General features: G+C 56.7%; 2 protein-coding genes across 5 annotated transcripts in view; one reads left to right on the forward strand and one right to left on the reverse strand.

Moving 5' to 3' along the window:
- The window catches only part of TXNDC16 (thioredoxin domain containing 16), a 54,416-nt gene extending 29,584 nt beyond the window's left edge, over positions 1-24,832 (forward strand). For all 3 annotated transcript variants that reach the window (XM_035326907.1, XM_035326909.1, XM_035326908.1), the window contains exons 16-21: positions 1,156-1,240; positions 5,772-5,910; positions 6,497-6,657; positions 8,225-8,415; positions 9,676-10,025; positions 24,780-24,832. In XM_035326907.1, coding sequence (XP_035182798.1) covers positions 1,156-1,240; positions 5,772-5,910; positions 6,497-6,657; positions 8,225-8,415; positions 9,676-9,965 — 866 coding nt within the window. In that variant the 3' untranslated portion in view covers positions 9,966-10,025; positions 24,780-24,832. The remainder of the gene's footprint in view (positions 1-1,155; positions 1,241-5,771; positions 5,911-6,496; positions 6,658-8,224; positions 8,416-9,675; positions 10,026-24,779) is intronic.
- Positions 21,640-25,734, reverse strand: LOC118167500 (prostaglandin E2 receptor EP2 subtype-like). 2 transcript variants are annotated; one of them, XM_035326911.1, is made up of 2 exons: positions 24,842-25,693; positions 21,640-23,129 (listed from the first exon to the last, which is right to left on the reverse strand). In XM_035326911.1, exons 1-2 carry the CDS (start codon positions 25,691-25,693, stop codon positions 22,887-22,889), a joined length of 1,095 nt encoding a protein of 364 aa, XP_035182802.1. In that variant the 3' UTR covers positions 21,640-22,886. The 2 variants fall into 2 exon arrangements, with proteins under 2 accessions (XP_035182802.1, XP_035182801.1); XM_035326910.1 differs by lacking the exon at positions 21,640-23,129 and adding an exon at positions 23,625-24,156 and having other exon boundaries at positions 24,842-25,734.
- Positions 25,735-25,742: the final 8 nt, after the last annotated feature.

The following is a 25,742-nucleotide window of genomic DNA, read 5'->3' on the forward strand; positions in this document are numbered from 1 at the left end:
CATCTGGATGGTATTTTGTTTGGGATAAGAAGCAATGTGGCTCTATCTGAATCGTAACCTTAACTCTTGGGCAAACCTGACTCCTCTAAACTTCTCTAGGTGATTTCTCACTCCCCTTAAGTCAGAGGAGCCTTTTTTTTGTTTTCAGTTGCCTGGTATACAAAGAGTGGGAGGGCTGAAAAGTGCTCTGTTTTCAGCCTGCTTTGGGCAGCAGCATTTTTATCTCTGATCCACAACTGCTAGGCTGGTATGTCACAAGCTCACGCACTACGGCTTGCGTATTCTTACCAAGTTTGTCTCTTCCATGGGTCTAGTTGCCTAAAAGTGAGGATGTTTCTTAAGGCATAAAACAGCTCTGCAGCCAGCTTCCTTTTGGGGCTCCACTCTCGATCTCTCAGCGTGGATAGATTGGGCTGTGATGGATAAAGGAGTCCCAGTGCATATTTTTTCATCCTCTGCCTGAGCTCACCGTCTGCGTAAGCTGAGCTGCAGACCCCAGAGCCACTGCATGTGGATTTGTGCTAGGACTCTGCTCTCTGAACTGTGACAGTAGAGGTGCTGCACTCTCTCTGCAGCTGCAAAAAGCAGTAGAAGGCACCGTGTCTTCAATTTAGTTAGCCTTCTGACCCTCGGTGCCTGTAGCAGACCCTCCAGTTGGGAGGAGCTGGCTAAGACCAGAAGACGCTTTGGAAGAGGTTGGTTTATCTGCTGGGCACTTAACACTACTCCCGTTCGGTCATCATCAATCATTTCCAAAAGGTCACGGCAATTTATGCGATTTCTGTTTAGCCTTGTAATTGGCCTCCTGTTTCTAAGAACACTTACGCTCTTTAAGTCCTTAAGGGCATTTCACTTTCCATCCATGTCTCTGTCGTGCAAATCCTGGAAACTCGGCGCTGGTGGCTAAAGAGCAGACACTGTTCTCATACTAGGAACTCTTTGCTTCTCATCCTTTCGGTTGCTGCCAGCTCCTCCCTCACGTAGCCTGTGGCCATGAGGAGCATCCATTTCTCATCAGCCACTCATCATATTTTCGTTCACAACCAAAAATATGCTGTGGGAAGGCGTTATATAGGCAGATGCGGTGATTTGGTTTCCAGAAGGAAGCTGCCACTTCTCCATTGTTTATTTATGTATCTTTGTCTTTTTTTACAGCCAAGGAAGCTTTCATAGAGGCAGGAAGCATCTTAAGTGGGCACGTGACAATGGGGATGTATTTTGAAGATGATGCCTTGGCTCTGTAAGTTGTTTGCCTTTTTCTTTGGTGAGAAGTCAAACTGGCCTGAATTTAGCAAAAGCTACTGCTACTGAGCATTTATCAGCAGCCCCAAACAGCTACAAGTGACTTAGTTCTGTAGCAGGATTGGTCAGGACTCTGCCAAGGGGACACGTAGCTGTGATTCTGCCACTGATTTATAGCCCATCCAGAGGCAACCTATTTAACCCCGTTGCAATGAACAGTCATCTCCTTTCCTGTTGTTCAGGTTCACTGTCGGTATCTTCAGTCTTTCAGCCCTGCCAGTCCCCCGTGTGTTTGTTGGGTTCCCCATAAAAAAGGGCCCAAACATATGGGGACAAAAAAAGCCTGCAAAAATGGTATCTTCTAGCTAGGATCAGTGTGCAAAATAAGGGAAAAAAAGAGTTCTACCCTTCTATTTCCATTGAGAAGAAATGAAGACTTGTTTTTCTTCCGCCTCTTTCTGCATTCCCTTCACTTTCTCTTCCCCTCTTCCCTCTCCTGATGCTGCAAAAGTGCATGCTGAAGAGGAGGTGGGTGGGAAGGGAAGCATAGGAGGGTTGCTGCAAAGCTGGAGATGTAAATTTAAGTTTTGCTCTGGTGGTTGCCCCCCAGTTGCCACTAGCAGCCAAAAGAGTCAGTGTGCTACTTGTGACTGCCGGCAGGCTTTACACCAAGGAGTTCTCGGCTAGCAGTGGAGTGGGGATTGTGTCTGGGTGCTGCACAATGGTTTGAAAGCCCTTAAATAAATTCTGGCTTTCCATGGAGCTGCCTTGGTGTCCAGTAGTCTGCCTGCCTGTGGCACTGTAAAAGGCATTAAACTCCTGTGGTCTCATCCAGCTTCCCAGTGAACGTTCACATCTGGCTGCGAGATGTTTGCAGCTGCCAGTGCCAGGAAAGAATCTGCCTCTGTCATTTCTGAAGTTTATATTGCAGTGGACTATTTTTTTTTTCCTTGAAAAATGTGACCACCCATTTCCCTTGGCAAGAGCCAGACGTTCCCACCATCTCCAAGCATAGCTTAGGGCAGGGGTACCCTATTCGTGGAGGAAGAAAGCTGGAAAAATATAGCAGCCTTCCTCCAGAAAGTATGGCAAAGGTGAAGCCAAAGCTTTCTTGTTCAGTTCCTGATCGATTGAGAGCATAAATTGAGGACTAACTTGAAGCCAAATCGGGGCTGATAGGATATGGGCACGTCTCAGTGCATACACTTAGCTGTAGCATTAATGCTCACTCCACCAACTGGCAAAGTTGTTTGGATTAGATTGTGAGAGATGCTTCAGTGCTTATAAATGCAGGCAGATCCGAAGAGATCTTCGACTTGTCCTGACATCTCATTTCCATCAGGAGCTGGCCATCAGGGCAGCGTTACAAATCCCCAAAGGTCCTTGCCCTGTTTTCCAGGTGTGAGTTTTAACAGCCAGTAATGTAGCAGTGAATTATTTTCATTAGTTTTTTACAGGTGTGCATCGTATGTTTGATGAGATATGGACGTTTTTGTGATGCGCATGGAAAATAAAGATGTAAATATGTTGGCAGTACGTCTCTATTAACTAAAGCGTGCTCAAAGCACCCACCGTGGTCAGGTATTAGAAGTGAGGCACTGCTGGGCCTGTTCAACCCTGGGGTAATGGCAGGAGCTGAAGTCCCAGCCAGCAGCATCAGGGTGAAAAACCTGCGCCCAGGAGCTGGAAGGTCTTCACTTTTCTTCCCTAATGATCTCTGCCCAGCTGATAGGAGGAAAAAAGCGAAGGAAGGCAGGATGGTCTTGAAAAACAAAAAGACACCGATAGAAAAAGTCTGTGTTCTGTCAGCAGTGACACACGCAAGAATATACCAGCGTCCTCCTGCTCCAGCCATAGCCTGGAGTGTGCTCCTATTTAGTTGGAATAGTTAATACAGTTTATATTGATATTAATTCTGCCAAGTTTGGATTTTGGCTGTGGAAGGTGTTTTTAGCTGTGATTTGTGGGTGAAGCTACTGTAGATGGTCATCTTCTCAACTGTAAGTAGAAAGTAAACACTTACAGGAATTCCTTATGCAAGAGCCAGGCTCACTTCCCTTCGTTAAAGAAGAAAAGCTTTTTTTTTTTTTTTTTTTGCTAGGCTCTCACGAAAGAAATGTTTGTGGCTCCCCAGTCACAGAGAGCTGAGTCCTGCTCGCATTTCTCTCCTCCCAGAGAAAAAGGTATGCAAAATGCACCAAGAATGTTCTCAGCAAAACTGTTTGCTCAGCAAACACCTGATCAGTTGGTAACAAGTGAAAAAAAACAAAACCAAAAACATTAAAAAAAAAGACAATAAGGAAGAAATGCTTTGAATGAAGTCATTCTTTATTTCTCACATATTTAGATGTCATAGATTCCTGCCAAGTATTTGTTTGCAGATGTTTTTGATTTAAATGTAAGGCTCGTATTACCCATCTAATACCCCTGCTGTATAAATAGAAAGCTGTCATAAGCAACAATACAGCCACTTGATACCTATTGGTCATATTACCAGTGAGATAAGACGCGATTGCTTTGTAGACTTTATCGATTGGATGGATAATTTGTTGGCTTTCTGGCAGCATTTAGGAAACTTCCTTATGAAAGGCAGCTGAACGACTCGATCTGTTTTGACACAGGGAACAAGAGCCTTTGTCTCCGCCTTAGAAGTGATCGAGCCAGAGAGACACTTTAAGACCGGTGGGAGCTTGAGAAGTTCAAACTTCCAGATTTCTGAGGTTTTACTGTTCTCAAACAACAGCGAATACAGGTGAATTTGAAAAACAACAGGCAGGAAAGTTAGCGACCTTCGTAATAGATCAAAGGATTCCCAGCCATAAGCAGAGATGTGAAATAACTTACTTGACTTGAGCCTAGGCAGAAAGGAGAAAGCGTAGCTCAGGGCTGGGTTTACAACTATTTTTGGAAGAGAGAAGAATGTGTAAGATGCAGCCCTGGCTTTTGGTGAGCTGTGAGAAGGCCAGAGGTATCTGGCCTTCTTGTTGATGTCAAAATATGTTGGGAGCTAAGAAATTGCAGTGCTTCCGTGATCTGTAGAAAACTGGGTTGTTTCTGGTGGGGAAAACAAAGTGCTGAAATGGCCATCAAACCAAAGATTTTCCAGAATGCAGGGGATAACAAAGCAGAGGATATTCCACAACGAAACTGAAAAGGCTCTGAGAAATCCAAGAATGGGGTAGGAAGGAATTCACAACATTTGAAAGTCTCAGGAAAGTAGAAGGCCGTTACTGCTGCTCTTTATCAAGATACCAGTGCAGATCGTGGGTGACCCTTAGAAATTTGCAGTGGCAAATTCCCAGACAAGTAAGTGCTGTGGCGGGGAAAGTGAAAGGCCTGCGTTGGAGCTGAACATCATGGAAACGTGTTGTCTGCGGTCACCTTCACTTTGTTTGTCACTGTGACCCAAAACAACAAACACCAAGGTCTTTAAAGGAAATTTGAACATATCTCTGTCCCATTCCGAACTGCTAAAATAACTGGCCAACCTGGATTTGCCTGGGCAAACCCCAGAGGGGAGTGTGATTGGTTGTAACATGACTTTTCTGTGAGCTTTCCATCATTAAAAAATATTGTTCTGCTGTAGGATGAATCTATGGTGTCTCTTTTTCATATGGAAAAAAGAAAAGGCAGATTACCTTTGAAAAGGAAATCAACGGGATGCTACCTGACAACATCCACAGCCCAAAGTGTTCCTGTGCCTCTCTCACCTCCCCAGCAGTTCTAGTGCCTCAGTCTCTGAAAAATTACCAGCAGCCTTTGAAAAATAAACTACAGACAGCCCCCAGAGTGGTTTCCTTCCTCAGTTTCACCCTTCCTCTGGGCAGTGACATCTGGAACCCTCAGGGCTGAAGTTCCTCAAACTCCCAGAAAATGGCTCACCCATCTTGGTGTGGTCTGTGCCCTTTCATTGCCCAGACTTCTCCTATTTTTGCTCTTTCCACCTGCTCAGCTTTTCTTTAAATACCCTCGAACCCTTTTACCAGAAGAGCATTGGGGAACAAAGAATGGGCTGGTTTCTCTGCTAAGAGTAACTTCAGAGGCTGTGTGTGTTGCCGTAACGTGGTGCTGGACTTCAGCAACACTGCACATGTCCACCGAGACAAAAATCGGAGCATGTGGATCCCAGTTCCTGTAGGCTGGTGTCCGTCAGGTGCAGTCCCTGTTTGCTATGGCTTGGGAGATGCCGTTAAGTGCTGCGTGGATATTTGCACACCTTAGGTGTGAAAACGAAAGGTAAATGCCAGCAAATCCTTTGGACTGTGGTGGATTTTTCACTGTTATTTCCTGTTGGTTCACACTGGGACTGTGCAGGGACTTGGAGAGGGGGTGATGGAAAATGGGGTGCGCAGGGAGGCAGTTAGGGGCAGCTTGGGACCCTTTCTTCCTGCGGGTGGTCTGCATGGCAGGGTTTCCAGCACCGCGTCCCCGCCACCACTTTTACCCGTGAGGACGCCAGCTCTGCGTGCAGCAGGTTTGGTGTGTGCTAAATCCCGTGCCCAGTTCTGGTTGCAGTCACCCTTTTTCAGGTCCCGTAAATACGCAGTGTCTCCCCCGGCCCTCCTCCTTGCCAGGAGCGGAGATCGGAGTGTGGAAGGCATCGCTTTGTCCAAAGAGAGCGCGCAGGACATCGTGCAGATGATCAGATACAGATTGCTGGACATGTTTGTAAGTAAAAAAATTTAAAAAGTGTCCTTTTGCCCATTGCGGTCATTTTCGGAAGCTCTGATTGTAGCATGGAGCTGCGCAGAATAAATATGTTTGCTTGTTATTTCTGTCATGCTGAGTTACATTTCTATGTGTGCTTTATGACTTGGAGCAGACAGCCTGGACAGAAATCTGTTGTTTGGACTGTGGTCTCATGGGGCAAGACCTGGGAGTCATCTAGCTGGCTTGTGCTCACAGTCCCAGACCCGCTGTTGTGGCCTTGGCTTGGCCTCCTGCAGGGCCTGCTCCCTGCCTCTTGCACAGGAGTTTCAGAAGCTGTGTGGAGCTGGGCTGAGCCTGCCTTGCCTCTCTGCTCACCCCCCTTCACCTCAAAGTGCACAGCTTCTCCTTCAGACTTGGGCTGGCTGTGACATTTCCAAAGTGCACCCAAGACCCATCATCCATGCTTGGTTTCAGCTTCCTGCATTCACCGTGGACACTACAGCCTCGCCTAGCCCCTGCCTCACTCACGTAAGAACAAAAAGCCCGATTTTGTCTTGCTCTCTCCTCCCTCTAAACCCCAACTTCTTGTTTTGATGTCTTGCAGCCAGAAATCACTGTGCGAAATCTGCCTCGCTACTTGCAGCTCAGGAAGCCCTTCCTCATCTTGTTTAGCGATGGTGACATCGGTCAGCTGGAAAGCAAGGAAATGCTGAAGCTGGCAAAAGCGATGCCCCAGCAAGCGTTTGTACCTTGCTGGTTGAACTTGTGAGTATGCAAAAACTTTGTTTCTTTCCATTAAATCGCTCTTAGCGTTTCAAGGCAAGAAGAAAAAATGAGTCCACAATTTCTCAAAACATTATCTATCTGGTAATGTGGTTATTTGGTCTGAAATCATCCTGGGTTGGGAGGCCAAATCATTTAGCAATGATTCAGTATGTATTCTGGGCAGCTGCAAAATTGCACAAAAAAAGTTAAATTAGTAAAACCTTAATTGATTGCAGAAATAATTGTCAGTAGAATAAAATGTTCTGAAAGATGCAGCATGGTAGTTTGACCCTGGCACTGAAGTTATTTGTATTTTTTTTTTTTTACATGTGGGAGAAAAATGTAAATTTGCCCTCCTGGAGTGTCTTAAAGCAATGATTCCATCAGCAATTAGAGGGAAACACAGCAGGGCAATTAGTGATTGCTGACTGTAGGAAAAAAGAGTTCCCAGAAGAAGGGACAACCAGAAGAAGCCCTATAAGACACCCTTAAAAATATCCAAGAAACCAAATGAATCCAGGAGCTGAGAAATAAAAAGTTGTAGAAGAAGGGATTTTTTTTTAATCCTCTCCTCCCGTGTGCATTTTCAGTTTTCAGCCTCTGTTTGTTTTGCCCAAGCCCAGAGACACTTCACTGTCTTAATCATAACGTGCTTTGAAGTCTGGGAAGTGCCTAGCAGCGTGGGCCGAAGTTTTGCTAAAGGGAAATGCACATGTTTTCAAAGAGAGGACGATTTGTTTGCCAGTAATGCGCAAGAAATGAGAGCCCCTGGAACTTCCCCACCTACGCATCTGCCTCTGTTCTCCTTTACCGAGAAAGAAAAAGCTGTCCTTTGTAAGGGCAAGAGTGTTTCCACATGAGAAGGCAGAATACGGCCTTTGGCTTGTAAAGAGTAACGCAGTCCTAGAAAGAGGACCTCATTCCCGTGGTGAGAGCCAGCTCAGACCCCGTGCACCACTGAGCCTCAAAATAGCGCCTAAAGGCCTCGTCATCTTCGTGTCCTCTGTCTCAGTCAGGTGTCCTCTTGCGGCTCGCTGGCACTTGGGGAAGTTGCCATTCCAACTCCTCGCCGCTGCCTGGAGGAAGCCGCCCTGCTGCTGCCAAGGGACTGGGGTGTGTGAGCACACCCCTCTGCCTTCCCTCCGGCCCTTTCTTGCCAGGCTGCAGGGAGCTGGGAGTTCTCCCCCCCTAAACAGCCCTCCAGGGGCTCACCACGGTGGGGGCCGCTGTGTCACTTCTGTCTCTCCTGTTCTTCAAAACTTCTGGTGGAGCAAATTTCACGCCTTCCTGCAGGAGTTATCCCAGCAGTTCTCTGCTCCTCCTCCTAGGGGATTTCTTCACGCTCCTCCTGCTGTCCGCTATCTCCCCATTAGACCCTAATGGCTTGCCTAAGCCACTGAGCTTATAAATAATGCTGGGAGCTTCTACAGCTGTCCCGTAGGTAAAACCGCGTTCGTGTGCCTTGCTGGATGTGGCCCGAGGGCCTTTGGCATTTCCTTGATTCTTGGTCACGTTCTGTTTGTTGCCAAACTGCTGCTGAGCGAGTCCAATCTCTTCTTCTCACCAGGAAGAACACCCCGGTGGGCCACGGGGTCCTGAAGGCGTACTTTGCCACCGTGCCTTCGTTGCCTGTTCTCGTCTGGGTGAACCTTCATGCTGGGGGTCAAGTGTTCAAGTTCCCATCAGAGCAGTCTATCACCGAAACGAACATCTTGTCTTGGCTGGAGAAGCTGAAGGCAGGACTGGAGATTCCCAGCAGTAAGTGGACGAGGGTTTGAAACGTTCCTAAGTGTGCACTCTTAGCTCTGGTCTGTTTATGAGAAGATGCTACGTGCAATAAATTGTCTGTGCTGGAATTTAATGATGGAAAAACTAGCTATTCTAGTTTGAGTTGGAGCAGTACAAATAGTCCGGCCAGAACAGAATACCCATACTCACGAGTTTGCTTTGGGACTGTTTAATGTTCAGAGCCAAGCATGAATAGTTCTGAATCGACATCTCTTCCCTGTAATAATCCCCAAAGCTGGCTGTGCTCTCCGCTTGCTGAGGACAGATTTGCTGAAACAGTGCTTGCTATTAAAAAGTCTCCTGACTCCTAGCTGTCAGGGTAAGAAATAGCTGCTCTTGAGGCACCTTCCAACATTTTTTTTTTTGGTCAGGTGAGTATAAGGAAGCTGGTGCTTTGCTGTGGTCTTTGGGACATAAAGGGTTGGCAAGCTTTTCACTGAGTCCCTCCTGCCTTGATCAGCTGATGATGATTAGAAGAAAGGCAAACGTGCCTTCCTAAAATGTTACGCACAGCCATGGGGCTGTAGGACGTGTGTAGGACGTTTCAGTACCCAAAGACATCACTGCTGACCCAGTAAGGGCTGCTGCCACGCTGTCACCCAGCCGCCTCCCCCAGCTCTTTCCATCTCCACTGCTAAAGGCTGCACGTTTCCGTCTCCAGTTAGGGACCATCCCTCAACTTTCAGGGTATCAGAGGGGTGTGCTGATGGTTGGGCAGCACGACCAAGGGCTGTGCCACCCTCACAGCCTCCTTTCTCAAGCTTTTAAGCACTATGAACTGTGCCATCAGCCTTAAAAGCATAAATTAAAGAGCATCCTCACTTAGCAGTGCTGCTTCCTCTCTGCAGAGACAGCAGTCTCCCTCCATGCCTAATGACATTTCAGTAATGCACTCATTAACATAGCTATTTGAGGCCCATCCACTGCTGGAGAGAGTGTTGCTGCTCGTCAGCTTCACAGTTAGGAGCTCTGAGGACGTAGGAGCAGGCCGTTGAGGAGAGGAGCCCTTGGTCAGCTCCAGTAAATGTTAATGCATCTGCGGTCGGTTTGATTTGAGTGACAGTATTAGCTGTGGAGATAAAAGAGTCATCTTTTAAAAGAAAAGATCTTTAATTTTCCTTTCGCTGGAAGCACGGAAAAGCTATACTTGGTCTGAAATGGAAATATCTGTAAAGGGGGCGGCATCGTAGCCTCTTAACTCATTAACAAGCGACTGTGTTCACCTCTCAGGTACCTTGTCTGAGGACGACTGGAAGCCACCTCTTCCTGCTTACAATTTCCTGCAAATGATGGACACCGCAGCGCCCGAATTCAGCCTCCGTACCTCCTACCGCCACGGGGACGGGCAGGAGCAGCAGCAGCCAGAAGGCTCTGAAGAGAAAGCCACAGTCAGGGAGGAAACGCCTGAGGAAGCTGGGGTGAAGGCAGAGAAAATCCAGTCCCCCGGGAGGGACCTGCGTGGGACGGCCCCGAGGCTGGCAGGGAGGGAAAAGCAGGCCAAAAGACACAGTGAGCTGTGAGAGTGAAAGGCTGTGGGACGGTGCCCAGAAAAAAAAACTCCCTCACTTTCTCAGCCCTCACAGCGAAGGGAGTTTGGCTGTAAATTGATGGTGAGGGCTTAAAACAGCCCCTGAGGTTCAGTTTAAATTCCTCGTGGCAGTGTGTTGGTAGTTCTGCAGAACCTGGTATTTCTCGCACCAGAAATGTGTCCGTACAGCCTCCTGGGCGCTGTCCACGTCGCATTTCACAGCGAATCACGGGAGCAGAGCTGCTGGAGGCTGCTGCTGAGGAGTTCTGCCCGCCTGATAATTAACGGGGTGGCAGGGTGAGCTCGCCGCTTGCCTCCGCGACAAATCATGCCAGAAAAGTTGAATCGGCACAGCCCTCCTGTACGGTTTCTGTATATCTCACGAAGATGCTTTGGTTACCCTGGGCAGGAAGAGTGAGTGATTCCACGACAAAGAGCGCTTCTCTCCCCGTGGTTCCAGTAGAGGCTCCACAGGTCTGTCGGCGAGCTCTGCCCTCGATAAGCAGTTAGGTCCGCACTGTAACTGCGCGGAGCCAGGAGGGCAAACATTCCTCTCACCCCAAAGCTGCAGTGTTTAAACTGACACGCAGTTATTTACACCCGAGTCGGGAACTGAATTCACTGGTGTTCATCCTCGGGGGTAACAGCAGGAGCTGGCTAACGCGGCTTTATTTTGAGGGCCAGAGCTCGGGTCAGCACAGCAGCTGTGAGCACCCAGCTCAGAAATTTGCCAGCAAAGCCCAAGGGTGGGCAGGTCGGGCGATGGCTTTTCTCAGTGCTGGCATTTTCTTGGTTGCAAGCCCAGGGGGTTATTTACAGCCTCTGCTATTTTTCTGTGGTCTCAGGAAGGGTAGTGAGGTCGGTGCCTTCTGGTGCAGGGAGTGAGGTGTGTGGGAAGAGCAGCAGGACAGAAATGAGGGGAGAGAGGTGAGGGGCAAGGCTGGCGGTGCTGGGGGGAGGCTGTACCAGTGTGTGTCAGAGCTGTTCCACGTCCTTTTGGCGATGATTGGGAGCTTCAGGGCCCGGGGAAGTGGCATTCCAGCCTCAAGACAGCCAAAGGTCCGTCATTCCGTGCTGCGAGACATCTCGGGGTACGATCTGGGGAGAAGTGGGGTGTGATCAGAGGGAAGCTCTGTCTGGTCCCACTAATGGCCACGACAATCTTCTTCCCACTGCCTTTCGCCTGCTCTGTTCCACAGCACTGCCAAGGTGTGCCAGGAGGGTCAGATCTTCCTCCTTATGGCTCTGAAGTTCCCGGTGAGGGGCAAAAATGGCGTTCAGGAACCACCGAGAGCATTGTGAAGTCTCTCTCTCGTCCTGCAAGCAGCCTGCGTGGTTGGGAGTATTTGGAAATGCCGAGAAATAAACCATTACTCTTGTGCTCTCCTTGAAGCCCTTAATTGGAGCAGGCCGTTTTTGGACTTACTGAGCGGGCTCGGAGCCAAAATGCATGTATTTAAAGTACTAAACTGCAGTATGCAGCACGGAGCCTGCCGTGCAGCAGAACTTTCCCAGGGGAAGGAGGAGGTCAGCGAGTTCTCTGTGAGATCCTGTCGTTCCTCTGCAGCGAGCCGCCGTCCCCCCGCGCTCCGCGAGCGGTGCGGGGGCATTTCCAGCACTGCCCCGAGTGACGCGCCGGCTTTCCCTCCTGCTGCATCGCTCTCCCACTTTGGACAGGCAAAGTAGGGTGTTTGGGCTTATCGTTCGGCCTTAAATAAGCTCCATCCCCAGTTTAATCACTCTGCATTTGTCTCTAGCTGCGAGCGCTGCGTGGAGCGGCTGATGTCCCGGCCCAGCGCGCCCAGGATGGAAGCACGCTTCCAGGAAAGCTCCTTCAGCCTCCGCGTGCCCCCAGTGGGAGGATTGCTTACTTCAGCAGATTTTGTGCGATCCGAGGAGCCTTCCCGGATCCCCGCTGCTTTTGGCAGCTCGTCATTTTTTATCACGGACCTCAGCCACGCGGTGTCGGGGCAGGAGCCTGTCACTAGGGGTCAGTGCCACATCTCGGTTATGGCTGGAAAAAAATTGCTGCCTGCGAGGGTGCTGCTTAATTCTTCCTGGAGAATTGCCATCGAAGCCATGGGGGCTCAGAAAAAGGATATCCTGGGTGGGTGCCGGTGGCTGAGGGCCTGTTTGCTGCCGGGGGGGCAGTGGCTGTAGCAAGCCGAAGAGCTGGGGAGTCGCAGCGCTACGGGGTTCAGCACCCACATCACCAGGCGGGTCCCTAAACCCCGAGCCTCCCAGCAGGGGTTTGGCAGTGCCAGGAACCCCGAAACAAACCAGCAGGTCCCTGTGGTGACACGGGGAAGGGACAGGCTTGTCCACGTCCCATCGAGCTGGCCGGCAGCTGCGTCTGATGGAGCTGCTGACCCTAAGCATGGGTGTGGGTCAGGGTCCTGCACCCCATCGTGTTGCACAGGCCTGGCTCCGAGTTTGTTTCTTTTAAATCCAAAATGTTTTCTTCATTGTGCAGCGCTAGCACTTGGAGCACGGAGGCAACCTCTCGAGGCACGTATGTGCCGGGACGCGTACGTACAGGGAGAAAATGTTCCGCGTGTCGGGAGCAGTTTGATGGTGGCCTGCGGCCCCCGGCACTCCCGTTCGCTGGCAGGAGCAGCCCTGCCTTGTGTTATTTTTAATAGCGATGGCCCTGGGGAAAGACCGACACGGAAAAAAGGAGTCAACAAGCCCAGGGTGTGTTTATGGATGGGAGTGAGAAGAGAGCCCGAGGAAGAAGAGCTCTGCAGTGCCGGGGGCAGCTGCGAGGCACGGAGTGAGTCCCACCAGGCTGCAGGGGAGGAATTCAGAGCAGTGGAAGGTAGCCAGCAATTGCTGCAGGATGCCGTGCGTATCTGCAGCTCCTCGGTGTCCCGGCACATGCTGAGAGGCAAGAGAAGCACAATCACAGTGAACGCTGATGCTATCAGCTCCTTTTTCAGCCACTTAACATTAAAACGCGCCTGTTCGGGCAAACCGCGGGTCTCTGTCTCCGAAGATGATGCTGGCGAGGTGCACAGTGAGCTGGCGAGCCGATAGGTTGCCTGGTAGCTTGTATTGATGGGAAGCGTCGACGCTCTGGGGGGTTTATATCCCACTCTTCTTCTGACTGTACTTTAGTTCAGCACTGAAAGCCAGAGGTGGACATTTCACGTACTTCAGTTCTGTGGAAGCCTTTCGGGGAGGGTGTTCAGATGTCGGTCACTGAACAGAAGACAAAGTGACGGTACAAAATAATGGCTTCTGGGCCTCAGCTGTTCCCAGCCCATCCCTGTCCCCGTGCCCCACACCACCCTTATAAGCCTGGCTCGCTGGCCAGGCTCCCCTGTGGCTGCACACCAGGAACACAGCTGTAGGATGGATAAAGCCAGCGGAAGGAGGCGTGCAGGAGAGGATGGGGCGCGGGGAGGACAGACGCGTGCTGGCGGGCAGACAGCTGCCAGCTCTGCCAGGATGTGAACCAGGACAAGAGCCGTGGGGGCTGGCTTGCGGTGCTTGCGCTCGGCGGTTCCTGGTGCCGCGGGGACGGAGCATCTGGCAGGGCCGGGGGAAGGAGGAAGAGGAGGAGGATGGCAGGCCTTCCTCCTGGCACTGACGGAGCTGCAGACAGGAGAGAGTTACCAGCTGAGGCTCACCTCCTGCTGGGGCTCTCTCAAACCACCCAGGTATCCAGATTCATGAGGCTGGGTTTCCTTTTTCGAGGAAGGGGAGACCAGGCTGGAGGAGCAGGACCCAAAAGGGACCATCCACTGGGATCCCCTCCGGGGTGAATTTCCCCCTGGATCAGCCCGGCTCGGGGGAGCCCTGAGGCTTGCGCAGGGCTGGCTGGAGGTGGCACGTCCCCGGCGCCACGTCGCTGCCTTCATTGTTCATTGTTCCAGCGTGGGGACGGGAGGCGATAAGGGAGGAGAGGGCACCGCTCCGGTTCCTGCTCCTCGACAGGTTGTTTCCCCGCTCGCCTGACCTCTCCTTAGGTAAACTCCGTGCTTCACCTCCCTTGGAGTTTACTTTGCTCTCCCGCGCTCGTCGGCGCAGCATGGGGCCCTTGGACAACAGCACGGCTCTATTAATAGCTCGCGGGGTTGCCAAATCCCTCCCGGGTGTTGAAAGAGCGGCTGCAATACGGTGATTCAGCCCTGGGCGGTGGGACACGAGCGGCTTCCCCCTGGGGCCGTGCTGGGAAGGGTCCCCGCGTCCCAGCCCCGAGGGGCACGGCCAGCTCCCCGGCACGGAGCAGAGGTGGGGAAGGGCCTTTGCTCCGTCGGACGCAGGCTCCTTGGCTGGCTTGCAACGCAGATAAGTTGTATCGTGAAACCAGGGCTTGTTCCTCGCTGCTGGCTGGTGCCCAAGCTCCTGGGCTGGGCTCACCGGGCTCATTCCGCACATGCACCTGCAATAAAACAGGATCCCCTGGTGGGGACAGGGCCACGGCTGAGCCACCGCAGCTCCTTGCATGCAAAACTGGAGAAGGAATTGAAAACCATGATGCCCCTGGCCCGTTTTTGCTCCATGAGCAGCCCTGCCAGGAGGAGAGCGGAGGCAGCGCCTCGCCGTGTGCTGCAGGACGGCACCTCCTCGGGTCCCTTTCGGGTTTTAGGTCCCGGGGTCTTGTCTCCAGAAGCTGGGCTCCTTGCGAGTGGCCCTACTGGGGACTGGGAGCTTCTGAGCCCTGAGAGATGCTCTGGGTGGACTCTGGGTGAGCGGGGCCGGGCGCTAACACCAAGGCAAATATTTAGCGAGGCAGTTAGTGCCCAAAAATAACTCCAAGTGTTTTCAGGAGCAAAGCCAGTGCAGTATCCATGGGCCTCCCAGCGCAGGGCAGCTCCCAGCCCGGAGCACGGAGGCAGGGCAGGGACAGGGCCAGCACCTGGCCATTTGTTGCACGTGGGGTCTGAGTCCTCCCAGCCCCGCTGAGCTGAGGGGCTCAGCACATCCTGCTCGGGGGCAGGATAAGCACCCTTCAGTGCCCGAGGGCTGGGGCCAAGCGTCCCCGTGGGCTGGTGCCTGCGCTGCTTTGGGTCTAAGGGGGGAAAAGCTCCGGGATGCTGCAGATCCCCCGCTGCACACATCCGCCTGGGGGCTGGAAATGGCTCTGGCTTCTCCGACAAAGCCCCTGCATGCTCCAGAGCCGTGTCTGCAGCAGGCACCCGCGGCATCTGGCTCCGGTGCGCCGGCGGCGATGGTGTGTGCAGAGCCCCAGCCCAGCCTTTCCTTACCCTCCCCACGTCTCCACATTCCCCCCCTCGTCCCCCCCACCACTCAAAATCCCCTCTCCTCTCCCCAGGCCACTGCTGGCTTCTCCAGGAGGGCCAAGAAACCCAACCCAGCTCGCCAAAGGTGGACGCCAGCTCCGGTAACGCCCCGGGGTGCGACCGACCGCGGCTCAGCCCGCTGGCTGTTAGGGAGGAGAGTGGCAAATGCCAGCTCGCAGCCCTCGCCTGCACCAACCCGCCGGGATCTGGCACCTGGGGGGGCTCCGAGGCCAGCCAAGGACCCCCAGAGGGCAGACCCCACAAGGGCTCCGGGTCCCCTGCTCTTCCCTTGGGGTCAGGGAGGAGGCAGCAGCGAGTGCAGCGACCTTTGAAGAAACGGTCCGAGGTCATTTTGTTCCCTGCACGTCTCACATTTACCCCGGGGGACGTTATACGGAGGGTCCCCAGTGCTGGGACTGGGAAATGGGGATGTCCCCGGGGGCGGGGTGGGACGGAGAAGGGCCCTGGGGTCGGGAGGTTCATGCTGCATCACCCCGGGAAGTCCCATCCGATCGATGGCTTTGGAAGTCCCAGGGCTTGCCAGGACCACGGTGACCCGGCGATGCCACCTCCCAGCAGGGAGGTCCCTCAGGGACCCCGGGGACACCCACACATCACCCAACCTGTGTGCTGGGGACAAAGGGACCCAGCTCCAGCTGGGACCGTGAGCCCATCAGCCCAGCACCGCAGCGGAGAGCACCCCGAGGACCCCCCGCCCCTCCCACTGTCCCCAGCGAGGCCACTTCCAGCCTCCTGGTGGCACTGGCAGAGCCGCTGCCCTCTGCACCCGGCTGCACGGGACTTCCAAAAAAACACCCTGCAAGGGTCCTAAAAAATGCCCTACAAGGGTCCTAAACCCTCTGCAAGGATGGGGACCTCGCAATGACCCCCAGAAATGACAAGGGCTCCAGGACCCCTTTGCAAGGACAGGACCCCCTCTGAAATCCTGACCTTCCCCTCCACCAGGACAGGGACCCCACAGGGACCTCCTGGGGCCGGGTGCGCTCTGTAGGGGTGCAGACCCCAAAGGGACCCCCCAGGGACCTGCTGGGGTGGGCAGGGTGGGGATGGCTGCGTCAGAAAAACGCACCCAGTGCCGGGTCCCAGGGTAAAACCGAGGCCGTGAGGTTCCCCGACAGCCTCCCCGCTGCCGGTGGAGCTGTGCCCTCCGGCACCGCGCGGCTCCATCCTGCCCTCCTGATCCCAACAGGGCTCTGGAAAGCCTGGGGAGGGGCAGAAAGCAGTGAAATGTGACCCAAAAAAATGCTCTGAGTGCTGCACTGCAAAAGCAGGCCCCAAAGCAAGCACACCCCTATGAAAAAAAAAATCCTTCCCGGTTTCGCCTGCCCAAAAACGCGGAATGACTTCGGGAAAGTGTGAGGAAAGAGGAGCTGCTCCCCCCGGCAGGGGAAAAGCAGCAAAGGAGCAACGGGGTGGCGTTGGCTGGCCAGAGGCGTGTCCCCATCGGCACTGCCAGGGCTTGGGGGCACGGTTCCTGGGGCTTTGCAATGCCTGAGAAGGGCCGAGGTGCCTCAGAAAGTGGCTGGATGATGAACGTGTGCTTGAAAACCCCTCGTGGAAGGGCTGCACCTCACCAGGGCGCTTCAGCGCCGCGAACAAAAGAGATCCAGCCTCAGGTCGAAGAGAGATCATTAATTACAAACCTTGCAGCCCTTCACAATCCATTCTAACAACCAACCCCACCGAGAAAAGAGCTGAAAACCACCCCCGGCTGCGGTGGCACGGCTGGGGGCAGCCCCGGGGGCTGCGGGGACGGAGGGGACCGGGGCCCAGTGCCCGTGCCGGGACTGCCGGGACCGGAGCAGCTCCATCCCCGCGGCCGTCTGAGAGCCATCAACGGCTGCAGGCGAGCCTTCCCCATCCCCGCTGGGATGGAAGAGGCATTCAGGGGAGGAAATAGCAGCTGCTCGTGACAAATAAACGTTCCCTCGTGTATACATCCACTCGGCACGACAAAGTCCATCGCTCGCCGGGCTCTGTGTGGCCGGGGCTCTGGTAGCGCAAACGTCTGCGGGTAAACACGGGGGAAACCAAAGGGCTCGGGAACGGCCCCGTGTAAACACAGCCCGTGGCTTTTAAAAAAAAAAAACCCTCCGCTCCAAACCCTGCCTGCTTTGACATCTCACATCTGGCCCGGCCAACACCAGCCCTCCTGCATGGAGGCAGAGAAAATCTCGCGTGCCCTGCCAGCGTCACCTGGGGACGTCGAGCTGCGGGGAAACGGCATCTGTAGGGGTTTTTTTCCACCCTGCCACTGCGGTGCTTCGTACCCAGCACCCGGGCTGCGAATCCTGTGCAGAGCAAAGCAAGCAGAAAAATATATCTATATAAATATATTGATATTGATATAAATTCAGCAGCCAGGAAGGGCTTGCTGGGAAAAGCGCGGCTGGAGGTTGCGTGTGATGGGGGCTGTTTATAGCAGCTGGTGGGAGTGATAAATCTGCAGATGCTCAGCGTGAGTAACTGCCCCGGGAGCCTGCAGGGACGGGGATGGGACGGGGATGGGATGGGGATGGGATGGGGATGGGATGGGGATGGGATGGGGGACGTGTGGGGCTTGGCTGGGTTCCCTCGCGTGGCGAGCAGCACCCTCAGGCTGTGCGCGCAGAGCAGGAGGCAGCCCAGCCCCTGCACGCAGGTGGATTTCCCTGGTCGTGGCCACAGCAGCCCCAGCCTTTGTTCTTTTTCTGGAGATTCCCGAAGTGACCCAGGCTGCAGGGGGGCCGCAGGACCAGGAAGAGATGCAGCCAGAGCACAGAGAAGCAGGCGTCAGCATCCCTCAGCACCCCTGCTCCAGCACGGCCCCACCGTCACCGCCGTGCCCCGCGGCTTGGCGTGGTGACCACCGAAAGACGTCGCTCGCAAAGCACAGAAACAAACCTCTTTTTTTTTTCTTCTTCTTCTTTTTTTCTTTTCTTTAGGGGTTTTTCTTTCAGCCACAAACTGGCAGCTTCTGCAGCTGAACCGCAGCGAAACCAGGCCAGGTGGGGGCTGCTCTCGGGGACCCAAACCGTACCCGAATTTACGGTCTGCACGCGGCCAGCTCCGAAATCCCAGGACCTTTGCTCTCCTCCTCTCACGAGGCCAGCTCTTGGGGCTGCTAACGGGGGTAAAAAGCTGATGAAAGGGGGTTGGATTGCAGGAGAGATGGCAGCACAGCGTGTGGGGCAGGGCAGGAGCGATACGGCACGCTTAGCCGCGGGCTGTAGCTTTTATGGCCTCCCCGCGGCCCGATGCTTGACACGGCTCTGACACTGTTTAGTCTCCTGGTTTGGAGGACTCGGATTGCTTTGGGAGATGCCGACCGGCTGCATTTCCCCGCGGACTTGCGTGCCTGGGGTGGCCGCGGATGTTTCCATGATTCAGAGAAACCCACTTGAATAACCCAAGCAGCCCAGCACGTGAAGCCCTCATGGCTCCCCGCAGCGCTCACGCGTCAGGCTGCGGGGCAGGGACCGGGCGGTCACCTCCCCTCCGAACCCCCCCATGGGGGCTTTGCCATCACAGCCGCTTACATGGGCGTAGGGGAAACCCTTTGGTAATTTCGGGCTGTTTTTCTCGGGGTGGCACATCTCCAGCCCGGCTCACCCGCGGCGTGGACACCGAATCCCTCCTGCTGCGCTGGCAGAGCCCCCGCGGCCAAATCTCCCCGCTCGGGGAAAAGAGATTTGGCTTCACGCACCCACCGCGCAGCAGCTGTGAAGGGAGAGGAGGATGGGAAAACACAGCCCTGCGTGCCTCAGCTGGATGCTCTCAGCGGGGAGGACTTTCTCCCGGGGTGAGCGCCGGGGCCGCGGGGGCTCGCCGTGCGCACGCAGCCCCGGAGCAAACAAACAAGCGGCGGCCTTGGAGGGTTTGCTCTCGTGCCGGGTGGCGGCGGCTGTATTTTTAGCTCCCTGTCCTCGCTGGGTTCATGCAAAAGTCCCCCTTGTGCTTTCAAGCAGCCGGAGATCCTCTTGCCAAGCCCGCCGGGTGTCCCTGCGGTTCGCTTTCCCAGCGCGGAGCATCCCCTGCCGTGTGTCCCCCGCCGGGGCTGTGCCTCTGCCTCTCGTGTTCCTCCCTCGTGTGTCGGGAGCCGTGGCCAGGTATGGGTGGGACAGGGAGCCCAGAGGAGCAAAAGTCCCCAATAAACCAAAAGGCAGCAGTTCTGGAGGTGCTGGGGGGGACCTTGACCGCTGCGGGGCTGCGCAGAGCCACCAAAATCCATGAAAATGAAAAGAAATAGAAATATATAGAAATAATAATAGAAAATAATAGAAATATCAAAAAAAAAAAAAAAAGCTGAGAAGTAATCCTGCTCGCATCCTTGCTGTTCCCAAGATCCTGTAGCCCTCCCGTGATGGGCTGGGTCACAGGTTTGTTGCTCCAGGCTCTGGCCGTAAGGCTGCGGTGCTTGGGGTACCCCAGCAGGCTCCTGGGGAAGGGGCAATAAAATGCAGCCTGGGCCCTGCCCTGGGGGTGCTGGAGGCCCCTGGAGCCAAAAATGAACTCAGAAAACCCAGGGAAATGGGTTCCAGAGGGGCTGGAAGCGTTCCTTGTTGGCGCACGGGGACGCAGAGAGCTGAGAACAGCTCCGGCCAGCTGGGCTCGCTGCCCCTGCCACGTTCCCACCCCGGAGCCTCGTCCCCTTCTGCCGAGCCCCCAGAGAGGGACGTGGGGCTCCGGGGGAGCTGCTGCAGCCCTGGGAAGGACCAAGGCTCAGCCAGGAGCCCAAAGCAGCCAAAAAGCCGGGGGCTCGCTCGCTGCCAGCGCTTGGATCAGAGGAGACCGGAGGAGATATTCCAAAACAAGTCGGAAGCCAAGGGAAAATGAGCAAGCGAGAGGGAAACTCCCCTCCCGTCTTCCCTTCTGCTGGGAAAAAAAAAAGCCCAGAGTCCCCACATCGCGGCACGGCAAGGCGCAGGGCTCTCCTTGGAGGGGGACAGCCTTGGGGGGCTCTGCGGGGGCACAGAGTGGGTCCCTGTCCCCTCCCCGGCTCAGAAATGAGAAATCAGCAAGGGAAGGGCGCCGCCGGTGAGGTGACACTTGGGCACGTTGCGTTTACGGGGAGCAGATGCCGGCTGAGATGACGAGAGCTGAATTAATTAGGCTGCCGTGACGGCTCCTACACGATGCTAATAACAGCGGCGTTTTGTGCAGGCTCGTGGCTCAGGACACACTTCTTTGGGGCTCTCCCGGGCCCTGCAGAGCTCTAATTTCTGGTCTGACAGAGGACCCAGCAGCTTTTCCCCAGCTCTGGGGGGTGACCCAGCGTGCCCAGTGGCCGGGGACCCCGGGGCACCGCTGGTGGCTGCCGGGCTGGTGCCAGGGGATGGTGCTGGAGGTCACCTCCCAGCCCCGCGCTTCCTGCTGGGGAGGCCACAGAGCTCCCAAAAAACGAGCAGGCAGCAATTAGTGGTCAGCAGCCGGGCCGGTGGCTGGCAGAGCCCAGCCTGCGGCGAGAACGGGGCCGTCCCGTCCCGTCCCATCCCGGCTGTCCCCACGGATGACCCTGGGAACCCGTGGTCTTGTGCCCCCCCCCCCCCCGGCTACCGCACGCCTCAAGGGGATGCGCCCCCCCTCTGCAAAGCTTTGGGTTTTTCCATCCTTCACATGCCCGGCAGCTTTCCCTGCTGCTTTTAGGATTAAGCAACCGGCCCCGAAATTCCAGCGTGAGCAACCGTGTCACGACCAGCCGGGCACGCGAGCACGAGGCCTCGGGGATGTTCCCAAAGGGTCTCGGCTCCTCCTCAAGCTCCCCCCCCCGGGGGACACCGGGGGCTGTGCCGAGCCCCCCGGCGCTGCCCTTGGCTGCGGCTTCGGGCACGGGTGGGGAAAAAAAATGGGCAAGGGGGCAACACGTGTGGGCAGCGGGGAGAAGCCTCGCGGATCTGGAAACCCGGGGCTTTAATTAGTTAATGGCACGAGCGACGAGGCAGGGCGCGGAGCTAGCAGATGGGGTGCGAGCAGCCCGCGCTGCAGCGCCGTGCTCACCGCCCCCCCGAGCCCCCCCAGCCGCAGGAGCTGCCAGCAACCCATCTGCGGGGCTTGAGCAATAGCATCCCATGCCTGACATCTGCCCACACGCATTTCGGAGGCCAGTAAACTTCCTGTGGATATTGGCTGGCTGACAGGCGTGACACAGAGCCTGCCCTTTTTTTAGCCGTTGGGTTGGTTTTTGTTTTTTTTTTTTTGGGGGGGGGTGTTTTTTGGGGGTTTTGGTGTTTCGATAACAGGTAGGGGCTTTGTCAGCCTCTGCCCGGCTTCGGCAGCCAGGTCTGGGTAGCGGTGAGACTCCCCTCACCTTGGGTTACTCTCCCCGTTTGTAGGGCTGTGGTCTCCCCTCTCAGCCCCTCTCTGCCCCCGCACCAGGGGGTGCAGCCTCGGCACGAACTCACCACCACGACGCAGCCGGGTCCTTGCAATGACATTTATTACAAGAGGGCTTTTTCGCATCGCCGGCACGGACGAAAGCACCAATACTTGGCACGTTTGGGCTTTCTGAGCAGAGCTGCAGCTCTCGGGCAGACAGGGCACTCCACCTGCGATAGCACGGGGACGCCACGGCCGGGGGACGCTGCAGCTCCCCAGCAGCAGCGGGACAAGCACCGGGACAAGCCCAGAGGTGGCTCGGAGGGTGGCAGTGCCACCGGGCAGGGCAGGTCCCCCCTTGGGGAAGGCAGCGGGGTTTGGTGCTCCTTGCCCCGGTGGGAACCACGAGGATGAGCCCTCCTCCTTCACGCCAACCCCAAACCCATCAGGGCACGGGGGAGACGCGTGGCTGCGACCAAAACCTCCAGCTCCTGGCTCTGTATTCCCGCGGGACAAAGCAAGCCCCTTGCAAAATGCAGTGGAAATGGGGAGCCCTGCGGTTCCCCATGCCGTGGCAGCACACGGAAAAACCAAAGCTCAGCTTCTCTCTGCCCAGCGCCCCTCGGACACGCTGGGCTGGCACTGACCGGAGCCTTAAAACTGCCGGGAGCGGGGGGGGACAGACACAGACACACAGAGCTACACCCCATAAAGTGCTTTTCCTTGGGCAAGCAGGCTGCCAGGCTAAGGGGGAAGAAAGAAGAGGGGCGAACGCTTCTTCCTCCCCTACGCAGCAGCTGCCTCCTCTCCTGCCCGGTCCCCGGTGCCCCGGCTGGCTGCGGCCAGGGCTGAGCCACCACGCAGTGACCCCGGGGACACGGCTTGGGAGGAAAGTGGCAAAAAGGCACCCGGGCTGTCCCCAGCAACCCCACCACGGGGGATGCAGGTGGAAGGGGCAGAAGGTGGCTGGAGATGCTCGAAGCCTGAGAAACGTCCCCTTTGGCCAGCCGCAGTCATGCACGCAGCGGCTGCGGTGTCCCAGCAAGTCACCCGGTACTCCAGCCCCTCTGCGATGTGTCCGAACGCGGCACGCATCCATCGCAGGGCAGGGATGGCCCCGTCCGATGGAGGTAGTGACATCCAGGTGCCCCGGTCCCATCCCACAGCGAGCACTTTCTGCCCTGTGGGACACCGCACCAGCTTCTCCCCGGACACGCGGCGGCACCGGGCGCAGCCCCGTCCCACCCTACAGCGGGGACATCTCTTTTGGGGCCATAAAACCTCGGTAACACCCGCGAGGGCTGCACCGCGCCCCAGCCAGCCCAGCCTGGCAACATCTCCTGGGGGATCTACTGCCCGCCGGGGTCCAGCCTCGTCTCCAGTTTCGTCTTTGCGGGGGACGGGGCGTGCGCGTCCTGGCTGGCGGGGGACAGCTGGCAGCACAGCACCGAGCGCAGGACCCGCAGCACCGGCGGCCGCAGGATGGCGAAGACCCAAGGGTCGAGGATGGGGTTGATGGAGAGGAACCTCAGCGCCAGGAGGTCCCAGTCGTAGTTCTTGCCCTTGCTGAACTTGTTCATGTAGGCGCAGACCTGCAAAAGAGCAACGGGGGAAGATGACGCCGGGTCTGCTCTCCCAGGGGCCACGTACAGCACGCTTTCTGCTTCCAGCGGCTTAAACGAATTTCCTGCAAATGAAAGCCAGGTCTGCGCTCTGCCCGCGCGCAGCGAGGCTTCGCTGAGCCCAAATGCAATTAAGCCGGCGGCTGGTTAAGGACGCGGCGCGCGGGGAGAACCTGCGGCTGCACGGGGTGGGGAAGCGCACGGGACGCATCGGGTGCGGGGTGCTGGGCCGCCCCGGTGCGGTGCTTCCTGGCGTGCGCCGACTCATAGCGGCTTACGGGGCTTCCTGGAAGGGTGACTCAGCACTCCTTACTCACCCCATCGCCACCCCCTCGCTCCCACGCCGCGGGGATGCTCGGATGGGGAGCCGGGGGCACGGGGGGCATGGGCGTCCCCGGGTACGGCTCGGGTACGGCAGCGCCTGCCAGCCCGCCCCGGGCTCGGGGGGGGGTTTTTGGGGTGGGGGGGGGGAGGGTTTGTGGCTCTGTGGGCTGGCGGTGTCTGGGTTCGTGTGCTGCTCCTCAGAGGGTGGGTGCTGTGGGTCAGAGGAGAAAGTGTCACGCCCAGGAGGCAGCGTTTGGTGGCTCCGTTGGAGACGATGCCAAAGCGCTGCCCAAACGCTAAGCCACGTGGGAGCCGGGCAATGGGAAAGGACAAGCCGCCGCGTTTCGGGACAAGGCTAAGAGCTGCCACCACGGGGCCCATGGGATCTCCATCAGCGGCACTTTCCCACCCCGGCTGTCCTGAGCAGACCCGGCCAAGGGGTCCCGCTGCCTAATGATGGCGGCATCCAGAGCTGGGCTCCTCCAGGCCGCCGGGAAAGCCGCCCAGCACGCGTGGGCCCATTGACGGCAGCTCTCAGGATGTTGAGTCTGGTTCCTGGGATGCTCGCGAGCTCCCGGACATTGCCGCTTTGTCTTTTCTCTCTCTTAAAACCCAGACAGCCTGGCTTGGCTACAGGCTGCGGTCGTTTTCTCTTCCCTCGGGACTCTTCCTTCTGTGAGTGCGAAAGGGAAGGTAGCGTCCATTTAAGTCCACGAGCACAAAATTAGTGCTGGCAGCACGCCCGACCTGAGTGGGGCTCGCTCCTAATGGGAACTAAACGACGGCAAAGGAGCCTCCGGCCGCTGCACACGGCAAGGCTCCGCGCCTCCCGAGCTGCGGCTGGAGGTGATGGGGAGCGTGTGACGCTGCCGGCGGGGAGACGCAGCCCGGCGGGGTGAACAGCAGCCCCCAGGTGAGGAGAGCACGGGGCAGTGTGCCTACACGGCCCTGGTACGTGATGCTTGCCTCCCAGCCCAGCCCAGCGGGGTTTCCTCCATCCCCATCCCCACCTTTCTGCGTCTCGCTCCTCGCCCTGCCGCCGCTTGCACCTCGGTGGCGAGCGCGCGTGGCCCTTGGGGATGGCAGCCCCAGGGGACCTCGGCGTGCCCAGGACATGCGGTGCCACCCTGCCTGGCCTCGAAGCCTCCGCGGGAGGGGATGGTGGCTCCGGCGCTGGGGATGTGCGGGAGAATCCCTCGCTCCCCGTGGGCATCGTGAATCGCCCGCGGTTTGCGGCAGACCCAAGGTCTCCCGAGCCTTGGGAAGGAGCTTGAAGTTTGGGCAGTGGAAGAAGAGGGGAGCCTCGCAACAGGAGAGAGAGAAATAGGGATGCTGTGGGGAGAGGCGGTGGCACTCACCGTGAAGGGCAGCGAGCAGATGACGAAGGTGATGGTCATGATGGAGAGGAGCAGGAGGTGGTCGATCTCCTCGGCCATGGAGAACATGCAGCGCCCGCCGCCCCCCACCGCCCGGGGCTGCTCCGGCGTGGCCAGCCGGCGGGTCTTCTGCCCCCGGCGGTGCATGCGGGCCAGGTTGCTGATGACGCTGAGGTTGCAGAGCAGCACCGAGAGGATGAGGAGCAGGAGCAAGGTGGCGTAGAGCAGCGAGAAGGTGACGTGCATCCCGGCCGCCTCCGCGCCGCCGGCGTGCCGGCCGTCGTCCAGGTACATCTGGATGAAGCACCAGGTGCCGGGGCAGTACTGCACGTAGCGCCCGAAGCCCACCAAGGGCAGGGAGCAGAAGGCGGCGGCGAAGGTGTAGATGGCGGGCAGGGCCACCAAGCCCGTGCGGGGGCTGAGGAAGCGCTCGTAGAAGTAGGGCCGCCCCAGCGCCAGGCAGCGCTCCAGCGCCATGGCGAAGAGGATGAGCATGGTGGCGAGGCCGAAGAAGCTCATGGAGAAGCCGAAGTAGAGGCAGATGTGCCCTCCCCGCGCCAGGGCGGTCAGGGTGAGGTTGCGGTGGTAGGAGGCCAGCACCAAGGGGCTGACCGAGCAGGTGCCCAGCAGGTCGGTGACCACCAGGGCCAGCACCAGGACGTGGAAGAGGGAAGGAGGCCGGGCGCGGGGCGGCCGGCGGCAGCGCAGCAGCAGCCCCAGGGCCAGCAGGTTGCCCAGGAGCCCCGCGGAGAACATCAGGGCGCTGACCAGCGGCCGGGCCCCGGCCAGCAGCGCCTCGCCGCGCTCGCACGGCTCCCGGCCCGTCCCGTTCATCGCCGCCGCCCGAATGCGCCTCCGCCGCCCGCTCGCCCCCCCCCCCCCC

This window comes from Oxyura jamaicensis, chromosome 5 (genome assembly GCF_011077185.1).
Source record: "Oxyura jamaicensis isolate SHBP4307 breed ruddy duck chromosome 5, BPBGC_Ojam_1.0, whole genome shotgun sequence".
NCBI classification, from domain to species: domain Eukaryota; kingdom Metazoa; phylum Chordata; class Aves; order Anseriformes; family Anatidae; genus Oxyura; species Oxyura jamaicensis.

Coding starts and splice junctions, on each gene's coding strand:
- LOC118167500 (XM_035326910.1), bottom strand. CDS start 25,693: ATGAACGGGACGGGCCGGGAGCCGTGCGAGCGCGGCGAGGCGCTGCTG. Junction 24,157..24,841: donor TCTGCTCGCTGCCCTTCACG/GTGAGTGCCACC, acceptor TCGCACTCACAG/AAGGAAGAGTCCCGAGGGAA.